The sequence below is a fragment of the Pteronotus mesoamericanus genome, unplaced genomic scaffold (assembly GCF_021234165.1).
Source record: "Pteronotus mesoamericanus isolate MK-2021 breed Mesoamerican mustached bat unplaced genomic scaffold, CSHL_Meso_final scaffold_137, whole genome shotgun sequence".
NCBI classification, from domain to species: Eukaryota; Metazoa; Chordata; class Mammalia; order Chiroptera; family Mormoopidae; genus Pteronotus; species Pteronotus mesoamericanus.
In genome coordinates, this window is record NW_026555306.1 from 2,745,379 (window position 1) to 2,765,865 (window position 20,487).

General features: G+C 55.4%; 1 protein-coding gene across 2 annotated transcripts; it reads right to left on the reverse strand.

Annotated features, from left to right (window-relative positions):
* Nucleotides 1-4,797: 4,797 nt before the first annotated feature.
* On the reverse strand, nucleotides 4,798-19,656 carry PPP1R13L (protein phosphatase 1 regulatory subunit 13 like). 2 transcript variants are annotated; one of them, XM_054588606.1, is made up of 13 exons: nucleotides 19,222-19,656; nucleotides 14,891-14,967; nucleotides 14,657-14,799; nucleotides 13,773-14,286; nucleotides 13,592-13,690; nucleotides 13,424-13,515; nucleotides 12,660-13,110; nucleotides 11,073-11,527; nucleotides 8,392-8,523; nucleotides 8,166-8,299; nucleotides 7,891-8,057; nucleotides 6,191-6,390; nucleotides 4,798-5,405 (listed from the first exon to the last, which is right to left on the reverse strand). In XM_054588606.1, exons 2-13 carry the CDS (start codon nucleotides 14,943-14,945, stop codon nucleotides 5,367-5,369), a joined length of 2,481 nt encoding a protein of 826 aa, XP_054444581.1. In that variant the 5' UTR covers nucleotides 14,946-14,967; nucleotides 19,222-19,656; the 3' UTR covers nucleotides 4,798-5,366. The 2 variants fall into 2 exon arrangements, with proteins under 2 accessions (XP_054444581.1, XP_054444582.1); XM_054588607.1 differs by having other exon boundaries at nucleotides 14,891-15,041.
* Nucleotides 19,657-20,487: the final 831 nt, after the last annotated feature.

Genomic DNA, 20,487 nt, shown 5'->3' on the forward strand with positions numbered 1-20,487 from the left:
ACTGTCTACTACCACCTGCGTGAACTTAATCAAATTACCTAACTTCTCTGGTGCTCCATTTTCGTCTCTGCAAAGTAGGATAATTAGATTATCTACAGTGTAGACGACACTTAAACTAACCCACATAATGCAGTCAAAACTGGACTTAGTATATACTAAGCATTCAGTAAGTGCTAGCTTTTATGTGTGTGTTTCAGAAATAATGATGGCGCATCTACTGTGTCCCCGACCCTGTGCTAAGCCCTGGGTTACCACTTTGTAATCGCCTCATTTTCATTCATTCATTCACTCACATATATTCCCTGAGCCCCTGCTCTGTGCACACCCTATGCTGGGTGGTGAAAGGCACACGACAGTGACTGACTGAGACAGCCTCAGCCATGGCCTCTAAGGGCTCAGATTCCAGAGGGGAAGACAGACTCCTTGAAGACACTGAGGACCCAGAGTGCGCAGGGCTGGGATGCGGGTGGGATGGGGAGCAGCCCCTGACCCAGCTGTAAAGACTTGGGCAAATTTTTCTCGGAGACTCAATTTCCTCACTTCTAAAGAAGGGATAACGATGCTTACACCAACAAATGACATTTATTATACAGTCTTACAAATGAGACTATAATTCCAAGGTCAGACAGAGGCTCTTGACAACAGGTCCTATGGAGCGAGAACTCGTAATGGCGGTGATGGTGGGGGCAAGTGTTGAGCCTGCTAATGAGGTCACCAGCTTGACCTTGAATCTGCACCGAGGGAATGCTGGATGGGAACAGCTCCACCCAGAGATGCTCCTTGCAGTACGAAGTGCAGAGCAAGCAGGGAAGAGCAAACCCACGTGATGTCAGATGGCCAGGTGTAAGCCCTGATGATGCCTTCTGCTTAGGAAGAGTCTGTGTTCCCCACACGCCACTCCAGCCCCGTTGAGCTGCGTAGTCCTCTGGTGTTCACTTGCCTCCCGGCGTCCTCTTTGCCTGTGCATTGTCTCCCCGCTTGCCCTGCCTCACTCCTACCTCTCACCTTCAGGTCTCAAAGAGACATCCCCTCCTCCAGGAAGCCCTTCCTCACCCCCAGGCTGGGTCAGGCACCGTCTCGGTGCTCCCCCATCGCAGCCCTGTCTATCCTTTCAAGTGGGGTAGAGGGAGGAAAGAAGGACATCTTCAAACCAAGAGTATAATAAAATGAAATTGAGCATTGGACTTACATGTGCCAGGCACTGTACCTGCCTGACATCATTTCCCACTGTTCTCTCTGTTAGGCACTCCTCCCAGCCACACGCGGCCTCCTGGCTCTTCCTCCCAGGCACCAGGCCTGCATTAGTCAGCTAATCTGTGTAACAGCTTACCCGCAAATGTAATGGTTGGAGAACAATGGCATTTATTATGTACGTCAGGAGTTGAATACAGCCTCATTCATCCAGCTCAACTTGGAGACGATCCAGCGCTAAGCTCACCTAGTGGTTGCTGGCAGGATTCGTTTCCTTGCTGGCTGGGAGCTGGGAGCCCCCTGAGCTCCCTGGCATGTGGGCATCTCTGAGGGCAGCTGGCTTTATCGAAAGCACAAGAAGAGCCAGAGGGAGAGATGCAAAGATGGAAGTCATTGTCTTTTATAACCTCACATCAGAAGGGACAGTCCATCACTTTTGCCATGTCCCCTTCCTTAGGGCACATCACTACGTCCAGCCCGTGCTCAAGGGAGGGGTTGCTCCAGGGCGTGAATGCCAGGAGGCGGGATGGTTGCGAGCCATCTTAGAATGACAGATCCTGCCTCCTCCTGGCCTTTGTGGTCACCCCTCCCTCTGTGTGGAAGCCTCGTTCCAAGATCTCTGCATGGCTTCCTCCCTCAACCCTTCCCCTAAAGTCCTTTTCTCTCTGAGGCCTTTCCTGACCACCATATTTAAATTGCAATGTTCCCCAGGTAGGCTGAACAATGGTTCCCTAAGATCTGCAGGCTGTGATCCCTGGCCCCTGTGAGTTTCCCCTTGTGTGGCAAAAGGGACTTTGCAAGTGCGGTCAAGTTAAGGATCCTGAGATATCTGGGTGCTCTCTAACTGGAATCAGAGGGAGAGTCGATAGCGGGCAGAGGCAATGTGACACCGAAGCAGGACGCTACGCCGCCGACTTTGACGATGGAGGAGGGGAGCAGAGCCAGTGAAATCAAGGCACGTAGCTCTAGAAGCTGGAAAAGGCAAGGGAACCGATTCTCTGCCAGCGAGAGTGAGTGCAGCCTGCCAACACCTTGATGGCAGCCGAGTGAAAGTGAGTTCCAACTCCTGACCTTCAGAAGTGAAAATAAAAATGTATGTTGTTTTAAGCCGCCAAGTTTGGGGTCATTTCTTACAGCAGCCGTAGGAAACACATATAGTCACGTGACATGTCAACCATCAACCGCATGTACGGCAGGTCCTATTAGATTATAATAAAGCTGAAAAATTTCTATCACCTAGTGACATCATAGCCACTTTAACATTGTAACTCACGTATTACTCACGTGTTGCTGGCGATGCTGGTGTAAACATGCCCACTGTGCTGCCAGTCATAAAAGCATAGTACAGGCCCTGGTGGCTCAGTTGGTTGGAGTGTTGTGCCATATACCAAAAGGCTGTGGGTCCAATTCCCAGTCAGGACACATGCCTGGGTTGTGGGTTCGATCCCCAATTGGAGCACATACAAGAAGCAATCAGTCGATGTTTCTCTTTCACATCGGTGTTTCCCTCTCATTCTCTCTCCCTTCCCTTCCCTTTAAAAAAATAAATGAATACAATCTTTTCAAAAGAAGATAAAACTGGTGAATTTCTTCTCAGGTGAAGATTTTTTAGAAAGTACAGTACAGTACATAATACTTGATAATGATAATAAACGGCTATGGTACTGGTTTATGTATTTACTATACTATACTATTATTTTAGAGTGTACTTTTTCTAATTATAAAAAACCAACTGTCCTGTAAACCGTGCTGAGTTATGCAGACAGCAGCCTCCTACATCTCGTGTTCACCTTGTCTCGATTGCATCATCTTCGTTTGTGCTTGATTTAATCTCATGTTGCTTCATACAGTAACATGCTGTTCCAGCCTGTGGCCCAGCTGCAGCAGGCTACACCATACAGCCCAGGCACAGAGTAGCCTAGATCACCCAGGTGTGTGCTCTGTGATGTTTGCACAATGACGAAATCGCCTAACATCACATTCCTCAGAACGTACCCCCATGGTTAAGCGGTACAGAGAAAATGAGTTCTCAGGAATCCACTTGAGGTTCATTCCATTGGAATAGAAACCAAACAATTTATGAGTTTATCATTTTTTATGTAAGATGATGGATACATGGGAGATGTTTTTCCCTTAATTTCTACTTTTGTAGCATTTGACATTTTTCAAAAAATTTTAACATAAACAGTAGACTCAGTTCACGGTTCCCATCTCAATGCTTAAAACATTAAACATCACAAATATAAATGAGTCCCTCTGAGCATGATTTTCTGATTCTTTTCACTCTCAATGCACATAGAGATAGTCACTATCCAGAATTTAGTGATTTTTATCCTCTTCCTTTAGCTGGTCTGTATTATTAAAATAATCACCTCAGACACATAAAGAAAATAATGACATTCTTTATGCTTTTTAAAAAATTCAATTTCTTAAAACTAAAAACAGAAAAGCCAATTTACCCATTTCTGTTTATTAAGAACAATTTCAAACGGACACCAAAGTTGAGAGCAGAAAATAACGAGGATCCCCATGCACTCAGCTTCATCAATTTTTAACTCAGGGTTGATCTCCTTCATCTACACCCCAGACACTTTTCCTCCCATGAGCCAATTATTATTATTATTATTTTTTTAATCCTCATCCAAGGATATGTTTTTATTGATTTGAAAAAGAGAAACATTGATGTGAGAGAAACATCGATCCGTTACCTCCCCAACATGTCCCGATCGGGGACCGAATCCACAACCTAGGCTTGTGCGCTGACCAGGAATCGAACTGCCGACTTTTCACCTTGTGGGACGGTGCCCAGCCAGCTGAGCCACACTGGCCAGGGTTAGTCAATGTAAATTTAAATAGTTCCATGAGGTTGGTGGTGATTGTATTGGACAGCAGTGACAACGACAGAGATGTCGCTTTCTGATTTGTCAAAAACTATACAGAAGAGATAGATGCTTATGCGTTGCCAAAAATCTTTAAGGAGCAGTTTAAGAAATAAAGAACTGGGCCCTCACTGGTGTGGCTCAGTGGCTTGAGTGCCGGCCTGTGAACCCAGGGGTGACCAGCTTGATTCCCAGTCGGGCACACGCCTGGGTTGCAGGCGGGTCCCCAGTGGGGGGTGTGTGGGAGGCAACCGGTAGATGTCTCTCTCACACATTGATGTTTTTCTCCCTCTCTTTCTCCCTCCCTTTCCCTCTCTCTAGAAGTAAATAAATAAAATCTGTAAAAAAAAAAAAAGAAATGAGGAGGTGGGGGTAGGAGCAAAGGGAAATCAGTCTTCAGGGTCGTACTGTAAGCAAGGCCACATGGATTCCCGGCAGACGGAGCCCTGTCGGGGAGAGTCTCACAACCCATTATGTCAACACGCGGAAGGAAAAAATCCACCATGATCAGAACCAGCAGATGCCAACAAATTACGGAAGTGATGGTCCCAAACGTCAAGATGACTGAATTATCAGACATACACGACAATATACTAAAGAGGAAGGATTTGGATTTACATGAGGGAAATCCCTTCGAAAGAGGCGATTTGAAGACTGCTTTGCCCAAAAGAGTAACAGTGACGATCGTTTATCAAGTCAGAACAGAATTCAAAGAGAGGGAAGTCAATTTCTGCGCAAACTACCTTTATTTATAAAGAAAAACTTCCCCATTTTTGTTATAAAACCAGCACTGTGTGAAGGCACAAGGTCAGGGAGAGCGGGAGCAGGGATCCTGGAGGAGAGACCAATGTGCCTCACCTGGTCCCCCCAAAGGCTGCTGGGAGAAATGGGGGCAGAGGTGACTCCCAGGTAAAGCCGGTGGAGGCGACCCGTCCCTCTGGGAGGGTGGGCTGGCTTGCTCCGGGAGGTCTGGGGAGGCATTTGCAGTAGTTGGGGGGCACTTTGGGCGCTATCTGGTCTATCCAGGAGGGGGTCTGAGTTGGCAAATGGGGGGGTCTCTCTTGCCCCTAAGGATTCCCAGACATACAACGACCTCCCACAGCTAAGGCAGGTTTCTAAACTTAAGGCTAAGATTCTCCTCCTCCCCTGGGCTTCCAGGGAAGCAGAGAGCTGGGGGCGAGAATCCGCCCCTGAAGGGCTGGGGGGCAGGGAGGTGCAGCAGGAATGGAGTGGGAGGTCTGGAGTGAAGGCGAAGCTGCTCCCTCCTGTCGTCCTTGAAAACGTCCTTCTGTCCAGCTAGACCTTATTCCTCTGGGCCTTCACCCTGGGGAAGAGCTGAGGGAAGACAAGAGTTTCAGACACCGGAGCCCCCACGCCCTCTCTCCTCCCCCAAATCGAATGGAGTCACCCATGCACCCCAAACACAGGGCAGTCTCTGTCATCCCATTTCTTCCTGAGGGACGGTCTCAGCATCTCCCAAACAGTTCTAGGATCCCCAGCGACCCCTGCCACCTCCAGGCACCACACGGAGCCCCCCAGGGCGCAGCCTGGCTGATGGATTGGAATGTTCCAAGCAGCCCACACTGCCCCTCCCTGCCACACGGGCGTCTGGTTGGGGCCCACCTTCCCCGATCCCCAAACCAAAAGAACCTGCTTTCCTAGAGACAATGGCATCTTCCTGACCTTCTCCGCTAACCTAGCAGAATCTCCCTCAATTCTACCGTAATTTTATTAACGGATTCTTTCTCACCCTGCCCAATCCAGTGTAAGAAGAGTGTCCTTACCTGTAACAGACAACCCTTTAACTCCCCCCTCACCACTAAAATACATTCCCCTTGGCCGAAATACATTCCTTGCCTCCCATTAATATAATTAGGGAGGACACTAAGGATATTTGAGCGCGAACCGTTCCAATAACCAGTAAGGCAGTGTTGGTGAAGTGCCACAGGTAAGAGGCGCTCCCTTTGCCTCCCGGTTATTATAATGGGCTTTTCCTCACCGTCCCAGGTCGACATGGGCTCTCCCGGCCCCTGCCCGCCCTCTCGCCCCTTTTTCCTGTGGGATCACCCCTTTCCCCAAAGTTTCTGCAGGAGGCCCCGCCACATCGCCCCTGGACTCACCCCGAAGTAGTTCCTGGGCACATAGCCCTCCTGGCCATACAGCGTGGCCCACCACCAGTCCGTCTCCTCCGGCCCGTCGCGCCGCAGCACGGTGACCGACTCGCCCTCGCGGAAGGACAGCTCGTCCCCGAATTCGGCGCTGTAGTCCCAGAGCGCGTACACCACGCCGCTGTGCATCAGCCCCATGCTCTGCTCCACGTCTGCAACCCGAACCGCAGGGCTCGTGAGGGCGGTGGGCCCGCTCCGGGGCACGAGGCGCGGCAGCGGGGACAGGGACATGGGATTTGGCCCCCGCCCCAGCTGGGCGGGGGGGGGGGTGAACCTCCGGAACAGCTGCGAACGCCTGTCCGGTTGGGGGGCGCTTGAGCCGGAACCGGCTGCCGGGAAGGCAGTCTCCAAATTTGAGAGCCTCGGGGTACCTCAGGCTGGGCCAGCCCCTGCGGCAGGGTCAGTGGGCCTGTCCCCGCTGGTACAGCAAGTGCCCGTGTCACTTCCGGAGGCACAGGCGTCCGCACCCCCCCACTTAAGCGGTGCAGTCTCCGCAGTGGACTAAGCCTCTTAGTGGGATGGAGCATCCCTGGGCCTCCTCCCCCTGGGGGCCCCCTCCCCGCGCCCGGTCTCAGAAGGTGTGTCCACACTGCTCCCCTCCCCAAACAACGAAATCCCCCAAAAGCATGTAATAACTTCCCCAGATGGCACAGCCCACCCAGCCCTCCCCGCTATGATCCACCATGGTCTTCCTCGTTAGTGGTTCAGAGCTGCGAGTCCCAGTTTCCCCTCCCTGCCGGGCATGCCGTCCAGCCTTCACCCTCCCAGAGCTCTCCGTATTGGTGACCGGTAGGATGCTACACTGCCTGCGACAAAGGTGTAATGGCCCAATCCCCCTCCCAAAGGTCACAGCCCTTCCCCTCTCCAGCGAATAGTCTACTTCCCCACAAGGGGTCAAATCCCAGCCGCCCCCATTACCTGGAAGGAAGATGACAGCCCCACGCTCTCGCCCACTTTCTGCGGCAGGCGCCACAGCAGACCCTTGTTCCTTCGTGCAGCCCCTGTAGGCTCCGCTCTCAAACACGGCGCCCCTTCAGGTGTGCACTGCGGCGCCTGTGCACACCCCGCGGTACAGCCTACCCAGTTCTTCCCATCACCGGCACCCCTCCCGCCCCGCCCAGAGGTGCAGGGTGCAGCCTCCTGTCTCCCTGCAAGCGGGAGAGTCCCCCGGCCCCTCCACAGAAGCCAGACCTGCAGCTGCATGGTACTGTATCTCCCAAGAGGGAGCAGAGCCCACCTGCCCAGCCCCACCTGTGCCAGGTAGATGGTATAGTTGGAACGCCCCACTCCCCACCCGCCTCAAGTGAGAAAGCAGATGAACGGCAAGATCTCCATGACTTTCATCTCCCTCCAGGTGTCCAGCTTGCATGGCACAGCCCCTGTGGCCCCTCTCCCTCGAAGGCAGCACATTCTGCCCGCCCCACCCCTGCTTGCACAGGTAGGTGGTCCATCCTGCCACCCCTTCTTAAGCTACCCGTGCCACATGGTTGAAGCAGCCCTCAAGTACTCTCTCTCTCTGATGAATGTGAGTGGCAGCCTGCAGCCTCCCCTACCCCCAACCCCTGCAGATGGGCGCCCAGTCCCGACGACCCCCTCCCCCAGCGGTGGCCCAGCCCAGCAGCCCGCCTGCAGGCCCCAGCCCTGCCCCGCACCTGCCAGGTAAGTGGCGCAGTCGGTGTAACCCTCCCGGTAGGGGTCACACTTTTCGATGGCAGTGGCGCCGTCGCTGAGCGTGGTGGCGAAGATGGCTGCGCCGTGCTGCACCAGGGCCGTGCATATAGCCGTGTCGTTGCACGACGCTGCGCAGTGCAACGGTGTCCTAGGCGTGGGAGGCAGCAGGTGTGAGCAGCCGCGCCGCCGCCCGAGGAGGTCCAGGCCCGCAGCGCAGTCCCCGCCCCATGCCCGCCCCGCGCGGGTCCAGACTCACCAGCCGTGGCTGTCCGGGGAGTTGACGTTGGCTCCGGCCGCAATGAGGAAGTCCACGATGGGGTAGTTGGCGCCGCAGATGGCGTTGTGCAAGGCTGTGATGCCTTCCTCGTTGGGCTGGCTCGGGTCGTTCATCTGAGGGGGCCGAGACCGAGAGACTCAGTACCCACCGCCCTCCCGCGCTCGCGCCCCCTGCCCGGCCAGCCCGGCTCCCCCGCCGCGCTCACCTCCTTCACGGCCTGCTGCACCACGTCCAGCTCACCGGTCAGCGCGGCGTCCAGCAGCAGCACCAGCGGATTGAGCCGAGCGCGGCGGCCCTTACGCGGGGACCCCGCCTTCCGCAGCACAGAGCGCATCTCCTGGGGGGCAGGGTGGAGGACTTCAGTGACTTGGGGGGACTGTTAATATACCCTTTACTCAAAGAGGGAAACAGAGGTTCAGGGACCAGGCCGCAGCCGCTTCCGCAGGCCATGGGGAGGGAGGTGGCTCACTCAGTTCTGCATCCTCTGGTCCCCTATAAGGTCAGTGAATCCAGTGATTTGGAAACCTTGGGCTGTGGGAACTGAGGAAGCTGGGAGGTAATTGAGGGGACAGTTGTGGAAGCCAGGTATTCAATCCATGCACAGAGTCATTATTAATTAGTAAAAAAAAAAATGCTATGAAACACACATGACACAATGTCACCAAATGCTAATTCCAGATGTTTGGAATAATATATTTATCATATATTTCTTGTTCTTTCTTGGTTTGGATTTTCAAGAGATTCATTTATTCTGAGCATGGGGCATTTGGGATTCTGGTCTCTGATCAGTCAGTTAAGTTCAACGTTCAGGAATTAAGAGATCCCCAAAGCCACTGATTTCAAAACTCTGATGCTCAAGTTATTTCAATTTCCCCAAACGCTGTGAGTCCAGAAATGCTAAGTTGTGCCATTTTGTATTGCCAAGGACCCAGGATGTTGCATTTCCAAGATTCTATGATTGAGAACTTTACCATTATATGGTTAGAAATTCCTTCCAAAAAAGTGGAAGGAAATACTCAAAATGTTAAGTCATGGTTCCCTTTGAGTGCTATGATTTTGACCTCTTCATTCTAGTCTTATCTATTTCCCCTAAGTTTCTCTGATGTTTGGTTAATCCTTTCTAGTAGAAATAGCATTTAAAATATAAATCTGAGCCCTGGCTGGTGTGGGTCGGTCATGTGAGTGCCAGCCTGTGAACCAAATAGTCGCTGGTTTGATTCCCACTCCAGGGCACATGCCTGGGTTGTGGGCGAGGTCCCCGGGGCAGTGGCAGGGCAGGAGGTGGCGGCTGGCGCCCATCAGGCAACCAAACATTGCTGTCACTCTCCCTCTCTCCCTCCCTCCCTTCCCCTCTCTAAAAATAAGTAAAATCTTTTAAAAAAATAAAATAAAATGTCTTATAATAACATATTAGTGCACTAATCTGTGACTTTATGATTCAAATGATGCGTCTTTAATCTTCAGTTTTGGTGACTTTAAGCATCAGTAATAACCAAGCTCTGCATTACTCTTTCTAAGACCCTAGTCCCCAAAGCCCCAGTGCTCAAGGACTCTGGAGTGTCACTGTTCTGAGGTCGTGACACCAGGACCGAATTCCCAAATTCTGTGGGTCCGCAAGTTTCCCTGTGGCCAGGATTTTGTGATTCTACAAGGCAACTGGACCATTTCAAGACACAGTCATCCTTCCATTCTGGATTTAAAGATCCTATGCCTCAGCGGTTCTTGGCTCCGCCCTCCGGAGTAAGCGTTTTGGGGTGCGCCCATTCTTCTGTGGGAGTTGTTCCCCTTCTCCCGTTTCCCCACACTGAGCGAGCAGGACTGTTCCACATGACTACACCCCCCCCCCAGCCAAGATGCAGGGAGTGGCCAAGGTCAGCAGGAGGTCACCCCCTGACCAAATGATAACAGCGGTAATAGCAGCTAACGGTGAAGTGCCAGGCGCTAGCCTAAGCAGTATGCTAACACAGGTGACCCTCACAGCTGCCCCATGGTTATTCTCGTCCCCATTTTACAGATGAGAACATTGAAGCCCAGAGAGCCTACGTGTCTTGCCCAAGGTTGTACCGCTGGTTAGGGCTGCGGAGCTGGGATCTGGACCCAGGCAACTCAGCTTGACACTTAATCACAATACCCACAGCCTCGGAAACCAGAGACTCGCTCTTGAAAATCGGAACGGAAGAAGCTCCAAGCAGAGTCAGAGGACTCCGTGGGCTTGAACTAAGAGGTCATTTTGAGTCACAGCTGGCTGGGCCATTTCTAGCCATGGCAGGGGCTTGTTGAGGTATAAAAGGAGAGAGCAGGTCACCAGAGAAGGCAGGCGCAAGAGCCTGTGTGGCAGCCAGGGAGTGAAATGGTGACCGCCTTGATTCAGACAGGCTTTTCGGGTCCCAGGATGAACCCTCTGCCTGCCAAGACACAGTCATTTCCAGGTTGTAAGACTCGACAATTCCTAGCTGGGTAGCTTATTTGGTTTAGAGCACTGTCCTGATACACCAAGGTTTCAGGTTCAATCCCCGGGCAGGGCACATACAAGAATCAACCAAGGAATGCATACATGAGTGGAACAACAAACTGATGGTTTTCTCTCTCAAATCAATTTTTAAAAACAAGACTCCATGATTCCTGAAAGGATGACCTGGCAGCAGCCATGGGATACTGGAGAGCAGCAGGGAGAGTCTGGGTGGCCAAGACCTTCGGACGCACTCCATATGTGTTCCACCTTCCTCCTGAACACAGGCACACTAGATTAAGGACTACATTTCCCAGCCTCCCCTGCAGCTGGGTTCCTAGCCAATAGGGTGTGGCAGATGTGATATGTGCTGTCTCCAGGATCTGTCCTAAAAGGGAAGGGGCGCTTTCCCCATGCTTCCCTCCTATATTACTTACCATGCTCTGCAGCTGCTCTGGTGGGCTGCTCTGGGGCGGGGCCGGGGGCGGTATGGGAGCTGGTGGGGCAGGGGCAGGGGGCCCTGCCCTGGCCTCGGATCCCTCAGCGATGGAGGACAGCTCGGGCTCAGGCCCCCCAGGCCCGCCATGCCGATGGAAGAGGCGGCTGATGATCTGCTGGTACTGCTTCTTGTGGGTGGGGGGCAGGGCTACGGCAGGGCTCTGCTCCATGGAGCCCCTGCGCTTGAGGGGCCGCGGAATCTCCGCCAGCACCCGTGCCACCTCCTCTAGCTCAGGCACTGACTGTGCCTCTGGGGGCAGTGCTGGCTGCAGCCGTGTGGGGCTGAGGGGCCGAGTGACAGTGCCTTCATCTACATCGCCAGACTCCAGCACCGGTGCCAGCAGCCCCTCCAGCTCTGGTTCGGGCTCCAGCTCAGCGGGGGCTTTGGGGGTGCCTGGGAGGAACAAGAGCCAAATCAGAGGAGGGGCTCTCAGGAGAACCCCAAGACTCCCTCCTTACAACTTCCACAGCCTGCAAGCAGCGCCTGATTTGCTGTGTGACCTCAGGGCAGTTCCTTGCTCTTTCAGGGCTACCCCTGGGCTGTGACTAAGATACAGTGGTGACATCTCTCATTTATCAAGCACTTAGCCTGTGGTTGGTGCTTTACATGCCTGTCCTACTAAATTCTCACCTCACTATGCTGTAAGGTAGATATGGCTATCACCTTATTACAGAAAGGGAAACCAAGTCTCAGAGAGAGAGCAAATCAGTTGCTCAATGACATACAGCTGGGATTTGAACTCAGCGCTACCTCGCTCTGTACTTCTACCATCGTGATAGACTGGACGATCTAAGATTCTAAGAATTTTCTCTCCTGACATGTCAGGTAGAAAACTCCTGCTGGAAGTAGCATCCTGGTCTTGGTGGTCTCTTCGGTCTGTCTTCTTCCTCTCTATCAGAGCTCTCAAAACAGGCAGAAATAACAACAATCACTTTCTATATATTATTATACATTGAATGGCCACCACAATCTGTGCATTAGATACTGTCGGTCTCTCTTCACAGATGAGAAAACAGAGGCTCGGGTAGGTTAACTAATTTATCCTGAGTCACACAGCAAGTCAGTGGTGGAGCGGGGCTCTCAACCAGTCTGCTTAACTCCAGGCCCTGCCCTGGCCTCACGCCAGGAAATATTAATTATTATAATGACTATGATGGCAATAAGCGTACCATACCTCAGGCCCTACTCTAAGGATTTCATGTGGATTAAATAATCTAATACCCTATCCCCATAGGATAGATTTTATCATCACCATTTACACTCTGGGAAATTGAGGTCCAGAGAGGTTAAGCGACTTGCTCAGGTCACACAGCATGGAGCCAAGCAGTGACTCCGGGGCGCACGTTTAACCACTGTGTTGCCTGTGTCCAGCTCCCTGGCAAATTCCCAAGCTTTTGTGGCCTAGCTCTCTGCAGGGGCAGGTCTGCAAACAGGCGTTTGGCTGTGACAGCTCCCCCTGCTGGCCTGGTCCCCAGGCATGTGCCTCCCTTTACCGAGCCCTCTGGAAACCCGATGGCAGACTCACCTTCACTCCAAGTCGGTTGGGGGATCTGGGGCACTGGGGCGGGGGGCTGAGGCTGGGGCTGAGGCGGGGGCTGTGGCTGTGACAGGGGCTGTGGGGGCAGCTGGGGCTGTTGCTGGGGGGGTGCCTGGGGCTGGGGAGGCAGCTTAGGTGGAGGAGCTCGGGAGATGGAGGAGCCAGGGAACATGGCCCTGCTGGCCCCGTGCTCCCAGAAGGCGTTCTGCAGCTTAAATATCATGCTGAGGGGGATGGGACGCTGGCGGGGGACACCGCGGGGCTGGGGGTTGGAAGGGGGCATGGGGATGCGGCTGACAGGCTGCCAGCTTCGGGGCAAAGTGCCTGATGGCCCCACAGAGCCCAGCGACCGGCGGTAGCTGCCCACATCAGAGCGCCTGTCATTGGCCAGAGGGGAGACCTTGTAATTGCGGGGCAAGGTGGCGCTGGTGAGGTTGTCCTGGGGGAGACAGAGGGAAGGAGGGAAGGAAGAAGGGGCTCAGGCGGGAGGAAGATGTGGGTAAAGGAAGGACACCGGAAAGGAGGGCAGGAGGTGAGGAGGGAGAGAAGGAGGTGAGGGGAGCTGGAGAAAATGAGGGACAGAGGAAAGGGAAGGGTTGGAAATCCAGGGTAAAGAAGAGCTTGAGGAAGGTCACGGAAAACGGTGGGAGGGGGGGAGCTGGGGGGGCACAGCCTGGAGGGGGAGGCTAGCCCTGACCCCGCTCCCCGCCCATGCCCACCAGCCCCCGCCACAAGCTTCTCCTTCGCCTCACCTTGCTGGTGGCCCCCAGACCATCCAGACTGCTCTCTCTCCAAGGTAACAGCTGCAGGCTCGGTGAGGAGGGCCTCGCGAAGACGTCTAGGCCTGCAATGGGGGAATCATTAGGGTCTGGGCGTCGCCTCCCCGGCTGCCCCACTCTCCCCAGCCTCCCATCACTGACGTTCGTAGCTAGCCGTCCTTGAGGACTTCTTCTCATATGCCACGTCCAGATCCGACTCGTTCCAGGCTTTGGGAGCCCGCCGTCGCAGCATGAGGTCGTCTGGGGAGAGGTGGCAAATGAGGATGTGAGAGGAGGTTAGCCCGGCCCTTCAGCCCCCTCCGAGTTCGACCCCTGAGTTCACCTTGGGCGCGCAGAGGCGGGCCGAGGGCGCTGCTGCCCGTGCCCAGCAGGGGGCTCCCAAAGGCAGCTGGCGCGTCATAGGCGGCTGAGGGGCGCGGCGAGGGCCCGCGCTCGGGGAAGAAGACTTGGAGCCCCTCGGCCAGGGGGCTGCCACGGGGGGAGCCGGCGCGGCCCAGGAAATCGAAGGGCGTAGGGGGACCCTGCTGGCGGAGTGGGCCCGAGACGGGCCGTGGGGAAGGGGCACGGCCGAGGGAGCTGCCCGCGCCATCGAAGGCGCGGGGCCGGGACGAGTGCGCGTGGTCCAGGCTGCCGTAGGCGTCTGGCTGCAGGTAGAGCGGGGTGCGCGGTGATGACGGCCGGCCCTTGGCGGACAGCGAGCTGTAGGGGAGCAGAGTCGGGGCGCTCTCAGACCGTCCGAATGGGGTGTCTGTGCCTTCGCTGGTCGCCTTCCAGGAGGACCCGCGGCTGCTGAAAGGCTCGGAGACCGGGCTGGAGCTATACCGGAGCATCTGAGGCTGGGACATTAAGGAGTCAAAGGAGAGGTTAACAGAGGGTTGGGAGGAGGTCAAAACTGGTCATCGAAAGTCAACCCAGGTAGGCTGGACCGGGGCTGGAGATGCAGGCAGAGGGAGCCCAGGGGGCGCGGCTGGGGGCGCCCTGAAGTCAGGGCGGAGGCTCGCCCACACAGCGCTTCTGAGCCACTTAGAAAAAGGCCGTTTTCCTTCCGACGGTCCTCTTAGGTGTCCACTTCCACTAGTCCCCTTTTTAAAGTGTCCTTAAGTAGCCCACAACCCGCACAACGCTACCAGCCAGCCTTGCCTGAACTCCAGGCAGAAAGAAGCTGGCTTTGGGGGGCCAGGTTGGGGACCTGGCGAGCGGGCTCACCCTAAGGGGGGCTCCAGCCTGAGAGCCAGGTGGCGTCGGAGAGTCTGACCACAGCGATTCCAGCTGCTTGGTCAGTTCGTCGACCTTGGCCGCCGCCGTGTCCAGCTCCATCTGCTTCAAGTCCATGTGCTTCATGGCCAGAGCTGGGCGGGCGGGAGCGCGGTAAGGACCAGGACCTCTAGGTAGGGGCCCGACTCCGCCCCCAGGCCCCGCCCCGCATTCCCCCTAGCTCACACTGGAAGTTCAGGTCCAGAATGTCCCCCGCGCTCTGGAATGCCTCGCTGTCCATGGTGCCTGCCCGAGCGGGGCGCCTGCGTTGGGTAGGGGGGTGGGGTGGGGAGAAGAGTCTTCTCAGACGTCGCCCCTCCGGGCGCCCGCAGGGAAGCTGGGGCGTAAGGAGCAGGATAGCGCCTTTACTCGGCTAGTCCCTCCCACTGGAAGCGCTATGCCCCTCCATTTCCCCAGCCAGGAAGCGCCGAGCCTCCTTCAATACCCTCCTGGGAGACGCAGGACAGTTCCCTCTCTTTTCACAGCTCCTTGTCCATCTATCTCAGCCCTAGTGAGACGAATCATTCCTTCAACAGTTGATCCGTTGATCACCTACTATGTGTCAGGCATTATAGTGAACAGAGGAGGAAATAAGAACATCTATCAATTACTGACTGCCTACTACGAATCAAGAGACACCGAGCTAGGTGCTGAGGATACTTTTATAAATTATAATTGTGCTGCCTACGATGTGCCGGGACCTGTGCTGGTTGCTTGATATAATCAAATAAAACAATTATTTATTGATGAGCCACTGCCTCCCAGAATTGTGCCAACTGTTTTGCACCCAATACCTCATTCGATGGTCAAATTGGCATAGCAGCCAAGAAAGCAGGGCTAAGAGACATTTGTTCAAGGTCACCCTGCAAGAGGTCAGCGGTACAAGACTTTCCAGCTGGATCTACCTTGTTATTTTGGGTCTTGTCCACCAGAATGGAAGGGTCCCTGAAGACAGAGATTACGCAGCTTCCTCTCCCAAGTCCCCACCCAGAGGAGAACTAGTTTACAAGGACCCAGTGTTAACAGGAAGAACAGGGAAGTGGCCAAGGGAGGCTGGGCTGCTGTGGTCATCGGCCCAGTGCGGGGGGAGCCAGGCCCATAGGAACCGGTCAGGCCAGCACTGTCCCCATCCCCACAGTGGCTGCCACGCCCACCAGCTCTGCCACTTCCCCAGGCTTCACCTACCGCTTGGCTTTGGCGGTTCAGGCGTGGGCAGCAGGGCGGGCTGGGGCATGCTGATCCGGCTTCTGTCTGAGAAGCCTCAGAACAGAACCTGTTGGAGCTGGTGGCTTGTTTGGGTGTGTTGGGAGTGTATAAACTTGGGCAACGTGTCCCCTTTACTCCTAGGCCTCAGTTTCCCCAGTCGTGAAGGGAGGAGGTAAATCAGCTGTTCTGAGAGGGCTCTTCAATCTCTCAGCAGCCTAGATTCTAAAACTGTTAAGGACCTTGAGAATGTTCCAGAGAGCTGAAAACCCTCAGCTTGAGAGTCTACTGTTGGAAAGTTCTGAGTCCAAGATTCTATCTTTGGGACGTTCTAGAATTCTCTAATTTGGCTAGCCTAGGTTGCTTCATCGTCCTGCACCCCATTCAGTCTACGGATCCTAGCGTCCTGAAAGCCTAGGTGACTGTTTGGTGCGGTGCAGTGGGCAAGAGCGCAAGGAGAACCGGACTTCCGGGCTCTGATCCGTTGGTTCCACTGCCCCTCCCTGACAAGACTGCCTCAGTTTCCTCATCTATAAAACGAAGAGAAGCAGCACTCTACCTCAGAGAACCTTACTGTTGTAAGGATCTAGCTGACCAGGAGGTACCAAGAGGAATTAAGGCCTCGGACAGTAGAGACTACAGAAGTCAAAACTCAGGTCTTTTAGAATCTCAGAGATACACAGGAAACATTCTGTAAGTGTCTGTTAAAATATAAAAATGGATCAATTCTATGCAGTCTCCAGTGCCAGCAGTGAAGGCAGCGAGCGGTTCTTTTGGGGATTTCATGATTTCCAAATTTCTAAGACTCTCAGATCCCACGCTGATACGCTCTGGCTCGGAGGAAATGCCTAGGCTGGGCGTGGGGCCGGCCCGAGGCTGGTGAGGACGGAGGCATAGTCGGGGCCGCCAGGGGGCGCTCCGGGTGACGGCCCGACCCCAGCCCAGCGGGCGGACAGCTCCTGAGCTCAGACCCCGGGAATGCGCGGCGGGTCCGGGCAGGTGCAAAACCTCCCGGGGCAGGGGAGCGGGGGTCGGGCGGGGCGCGAGGGCGGCTCGGGCGGCGCGGGCGGCGCCTCCGCTCCCAGGCCCTCGCCCTCCACCCCTAGGTCCTCTCCAACACCCCCCCCCCCCCCCCCGCTTCCGCTTCTCCTCTCCCATCCGCCCCTAGCTCTCTTCCAGGCCTTCTCCGCACCCCAGCCAGGTTCTTTAGGTTAAGAATCCAGGCAGGAGGGAGGGGTTGGCACTTCCCGGAGGAATCATCCTCAGTAGAAACCAGGTCAGAGCGTCAGGCTGGCCTGGGAATACCCAGGTTGTAATCCTACAGCTCGGTGCGGACCGACTGAAGCTGGGAGTGTCCCCACCCTCTCTGGGACTTGGTTTCCACCTCTGGAGACAGCTGTGGCATGGGCTAGGACGTCCCCTCTCTAAGGCTCTGTGCCTCAGTTTCCTCAAGTGAATAATGAGGAGGGGGATTAATACCTTTACCTCAAAGGGGTGTGAGAGTTGAGTAACAATTTATGGACAGTGTTTACTTTAGAAAAGTGCATGGCACCAAATTAAGTTCACACATAAAGGACCCTTCATGACGGCCCCCCTTTGACGAGCATTAAGATAACACTGGGGCTGGCACAGAGTCGGGGCTCAATACCCAAAGTAACTTTTTTCCCCCAAAAAAGGTCCCTTTCAACTCTTTTTTGAGATTCTAAAAGCCCTGCCTTTTGACCTCTGGAGTCTTGAGTTCCTGAGCCCTAAACTCTCCAGGTACATTCTTGAGTTCTGGCCAGGGGTCATCCACAATGATTTAAGCACAGGGACATGAGGAAACCTGGAAGGTTTCAGACAGTAGGTGGCAAAAGCCCAGGGCGCGGGCTGTGCCTGCTCTTCAGACTCCGTTTCCCCACTGGAGTAGGGAGAAGTCATTCCCCAAGGTGGGGTCAGCAAACCTCAGTGGACGTGACACCTCTGAATAGTAGCCCGGGACAGTGGGAACCAGCTGGTCTACCTAACAGCCCCGAGCCTGGCATGCTGTGGGCTCTGTCTTGGCAGCTACGGTTATTACTGTTAATGTCAGCGCGGACTATCACCAAATGCCTGTCAAGCCCAGACTTTTAGGAAGTTCTTCCCTCTCTCATCAGAGCCCCTAGCCTCCCCCACCCCCTTGTTTAATCCCTTCCCAGGACACGTGGGGGCGGAGCGAAGGGGTAGACAGACAGAGGGAGGTGCAGGGCCCTGCCCTCCCCCTGCTTCAAGGACAGACACACACCTCCAGAATTAGCCTCTATCCCTCCCTTATCTCCCACGCTACCTCAGGTCAGAGAGATGGGGGCGGAGGTGACATTTCTCACCTCGGGGTCAGGGTGAGGAACCCTAGAGGGAGGTTAGTCAGAAAATCTTGTGGGAATTGATGGAATTCCGCCCCCCAGAGAGCTGCGGAGGGAGAGGGACGCCAAATCTGGACCCCCCAACTCTTGACCTCTAAGCCTCAATTTACTCGCATCCTCTCTGTGTCTGGCCATGCAAGCCCCCCAGAATCCAGCCCCACCTTCTGGAATTCTGCCCTCGGTTCTATCTGGAACGCCTGCCCTCTGCAAACCCCGGTTGTCTCCCACCTCCATGGGGCAATCTGAGGAACCACGCCTGTGCCAGGGGGCGCTCTGGGGCGGAGGTCCCTTCTCTGGTTAGGCAGGTCTGACGCCTCGGTTAATGACATGTTGGGGATCACACAGCGGCACAGAGGGTGTTGTAGAGCTGCCCAGGTCCTCCCCCCCAGCCCCCACCTCAGAGCCGGAAAGTCGGGGGGAGGGCAGGGACACAGCCTGCGGAGGGTGGTATTTGTCTTGCTCCGTTTCACGGACCCAGGTCCCACTATCCCCAGCCCAACCCTAATTCTTCTCGGAGACCTACAGGCTCAGTGGAGAACAGGAGGGCAGTAGGGATGGCCACCCAGTTCCAGAGCCCCGGCCATGCGACCCTCCCATTTCTGCCCAAGACTCAGCATCCTCTATCCCAGTTCTACTCAAGGACTCACGGTCGGAGAGCCCCCAGTTCGAGGAGCTCAGGAGTCCCAGCCCTAACAACATCTCCAGGACCACAGCGTCCGAGCACCCTATTCCAAGAACTCAAGCATCTAGACTCCTTTTACTTTTGCTCAGTACAGAGGTATCCGAGTTCTCTCATTCCAAGGACCCTGGCGTCTGCGCACCCCCAATTCCGCAATGGGACCCGGCGTGCGAATCCCCTCCCAGTCCTTCCAGGGACGCGGGTGTCTGCTCCTCAGGAGCCACTAGACCCCAGAGTAGGGGAGTGAAACTCACGGATCCGGGGCAGATCCTGGCACCAGGGGGCTTCCTCCGGCTCCGGCTCCAACTCCGGCGGCGGGGAGCGGAGGACGGGGCGGGGCAGGCTTCGAGAACAGGTTAGACAACGTGACTCCGGCCGGAGGGAGGCGGGTCCTAGAGGGGAGGGGGAGCCGGGGTCTCCCCGAGCACCTTGGGACTTGTAGTCCCGGAGGAGCAGGGCGCAGACTGAGCCATTCCCTTTAGGAGTCGTCTGAAGTTCATTTCACAGACAGGAAGGGGCGAGGCCCAGAAGCCGAAGGTGACCTGGCCACGGAAATAGAGTCCAGCCTCCTACCTCTCCGCGGCTGCGGGAGACACACTCCAGAGTCCCTGCCCATCCCTCCCAGGCTCACTTTCCCCCTTCTTTTATGAAGATTTGCACACCACCAAAGGAGTAGAAGGTTAGAGGCTGGGGGAGACTCACACGTCACGCCCCTAGGGAGAGAAGAGGACCTCGCTAAATCAGTATCCCCTCAGGTCTCTGAGCCTCAGTCTCCCCGCCGGGAAAAAGGGTGGATTGGATCTTGACAGGATTTCCCAGCAACAGCGCCCAAGGCTGGGACTACAATCCCTAGCAGCGTCAGGACGTAGGTCCGGCACCTCCCCGCCTCGCTTCCTCTGGGAATTGTAGTCCGGGAGCCCGCAGGGGCGACGTCCCCGTGTTTCGCTCCCGTGCGAGAACTGTCTCGTGATCCCAGGCTGACCCTCCCTCCACTCTGGGAAGCGGCTCTCTCCCCGAAAAGAGGGGTACCTCAATTCAGGAGTGGGATCCGAAATCTCGCAGAGGGGGAGGGAAGCGGCGCTGACACACTGGTCAGGAATGCAGCTGGGTCACCCTGTCTAGCCGCTGTCTCGCGGCTCCGGCCGCCGCCCCACGAGATGCGGTAACTGTCGGAAGGGGCGTGGACGCATCCCCCAAATCTGGGCCCACGTGCCGCTGTTTACACGCGCCCCGGGTCCAGGAAGGTGCTCTGATCTACTCCCTCTCCCTTCCTCAGAGCCTTGGAGAATGTGCCCCCGGCACGAGACTAAACCCTCCGGGACATCATCCCTCTCTTTGGACCCGCAAGTCCTACCCTTGAGCCCGTACGTCCCCACTCGCGACTGGCTCCAGAGTTTGGAGGCTCCGCCCCCTATGTTTCCCGCTCCCCCAAAGTCCAGAAGCCCCGCCCCTGGGCGATGCTTCCAGCCCTCCTGAGAAATTACCCTTTTCCTTCATTTTCCCACTCCTCTCACTCAAGT

Coding starts and splice junctions, on each gene's coding strand:
- PPP1R13L (XM_054588606.1), bottom strand. CDS start 14,945: ATGGACAGCGAGGCATTCCAGAGCGCGGGGGACATTCTGGACCTGAAC. Junction 14,287..14,656: donor AGGCTGGAGCCCCCCTTAGG/GTGAGCCCGCTC, acceptor TTAATGTCCCAG/CCTCAGATGCTCCGGTATAG. Junction 5,406..6,190: donor TGCCCAGGAACTACTTCGGG/GTGAGTCCAGGG, acceptor GTCTTCCCTCAG/CTCTTCCCCAGGGTGAAGGC.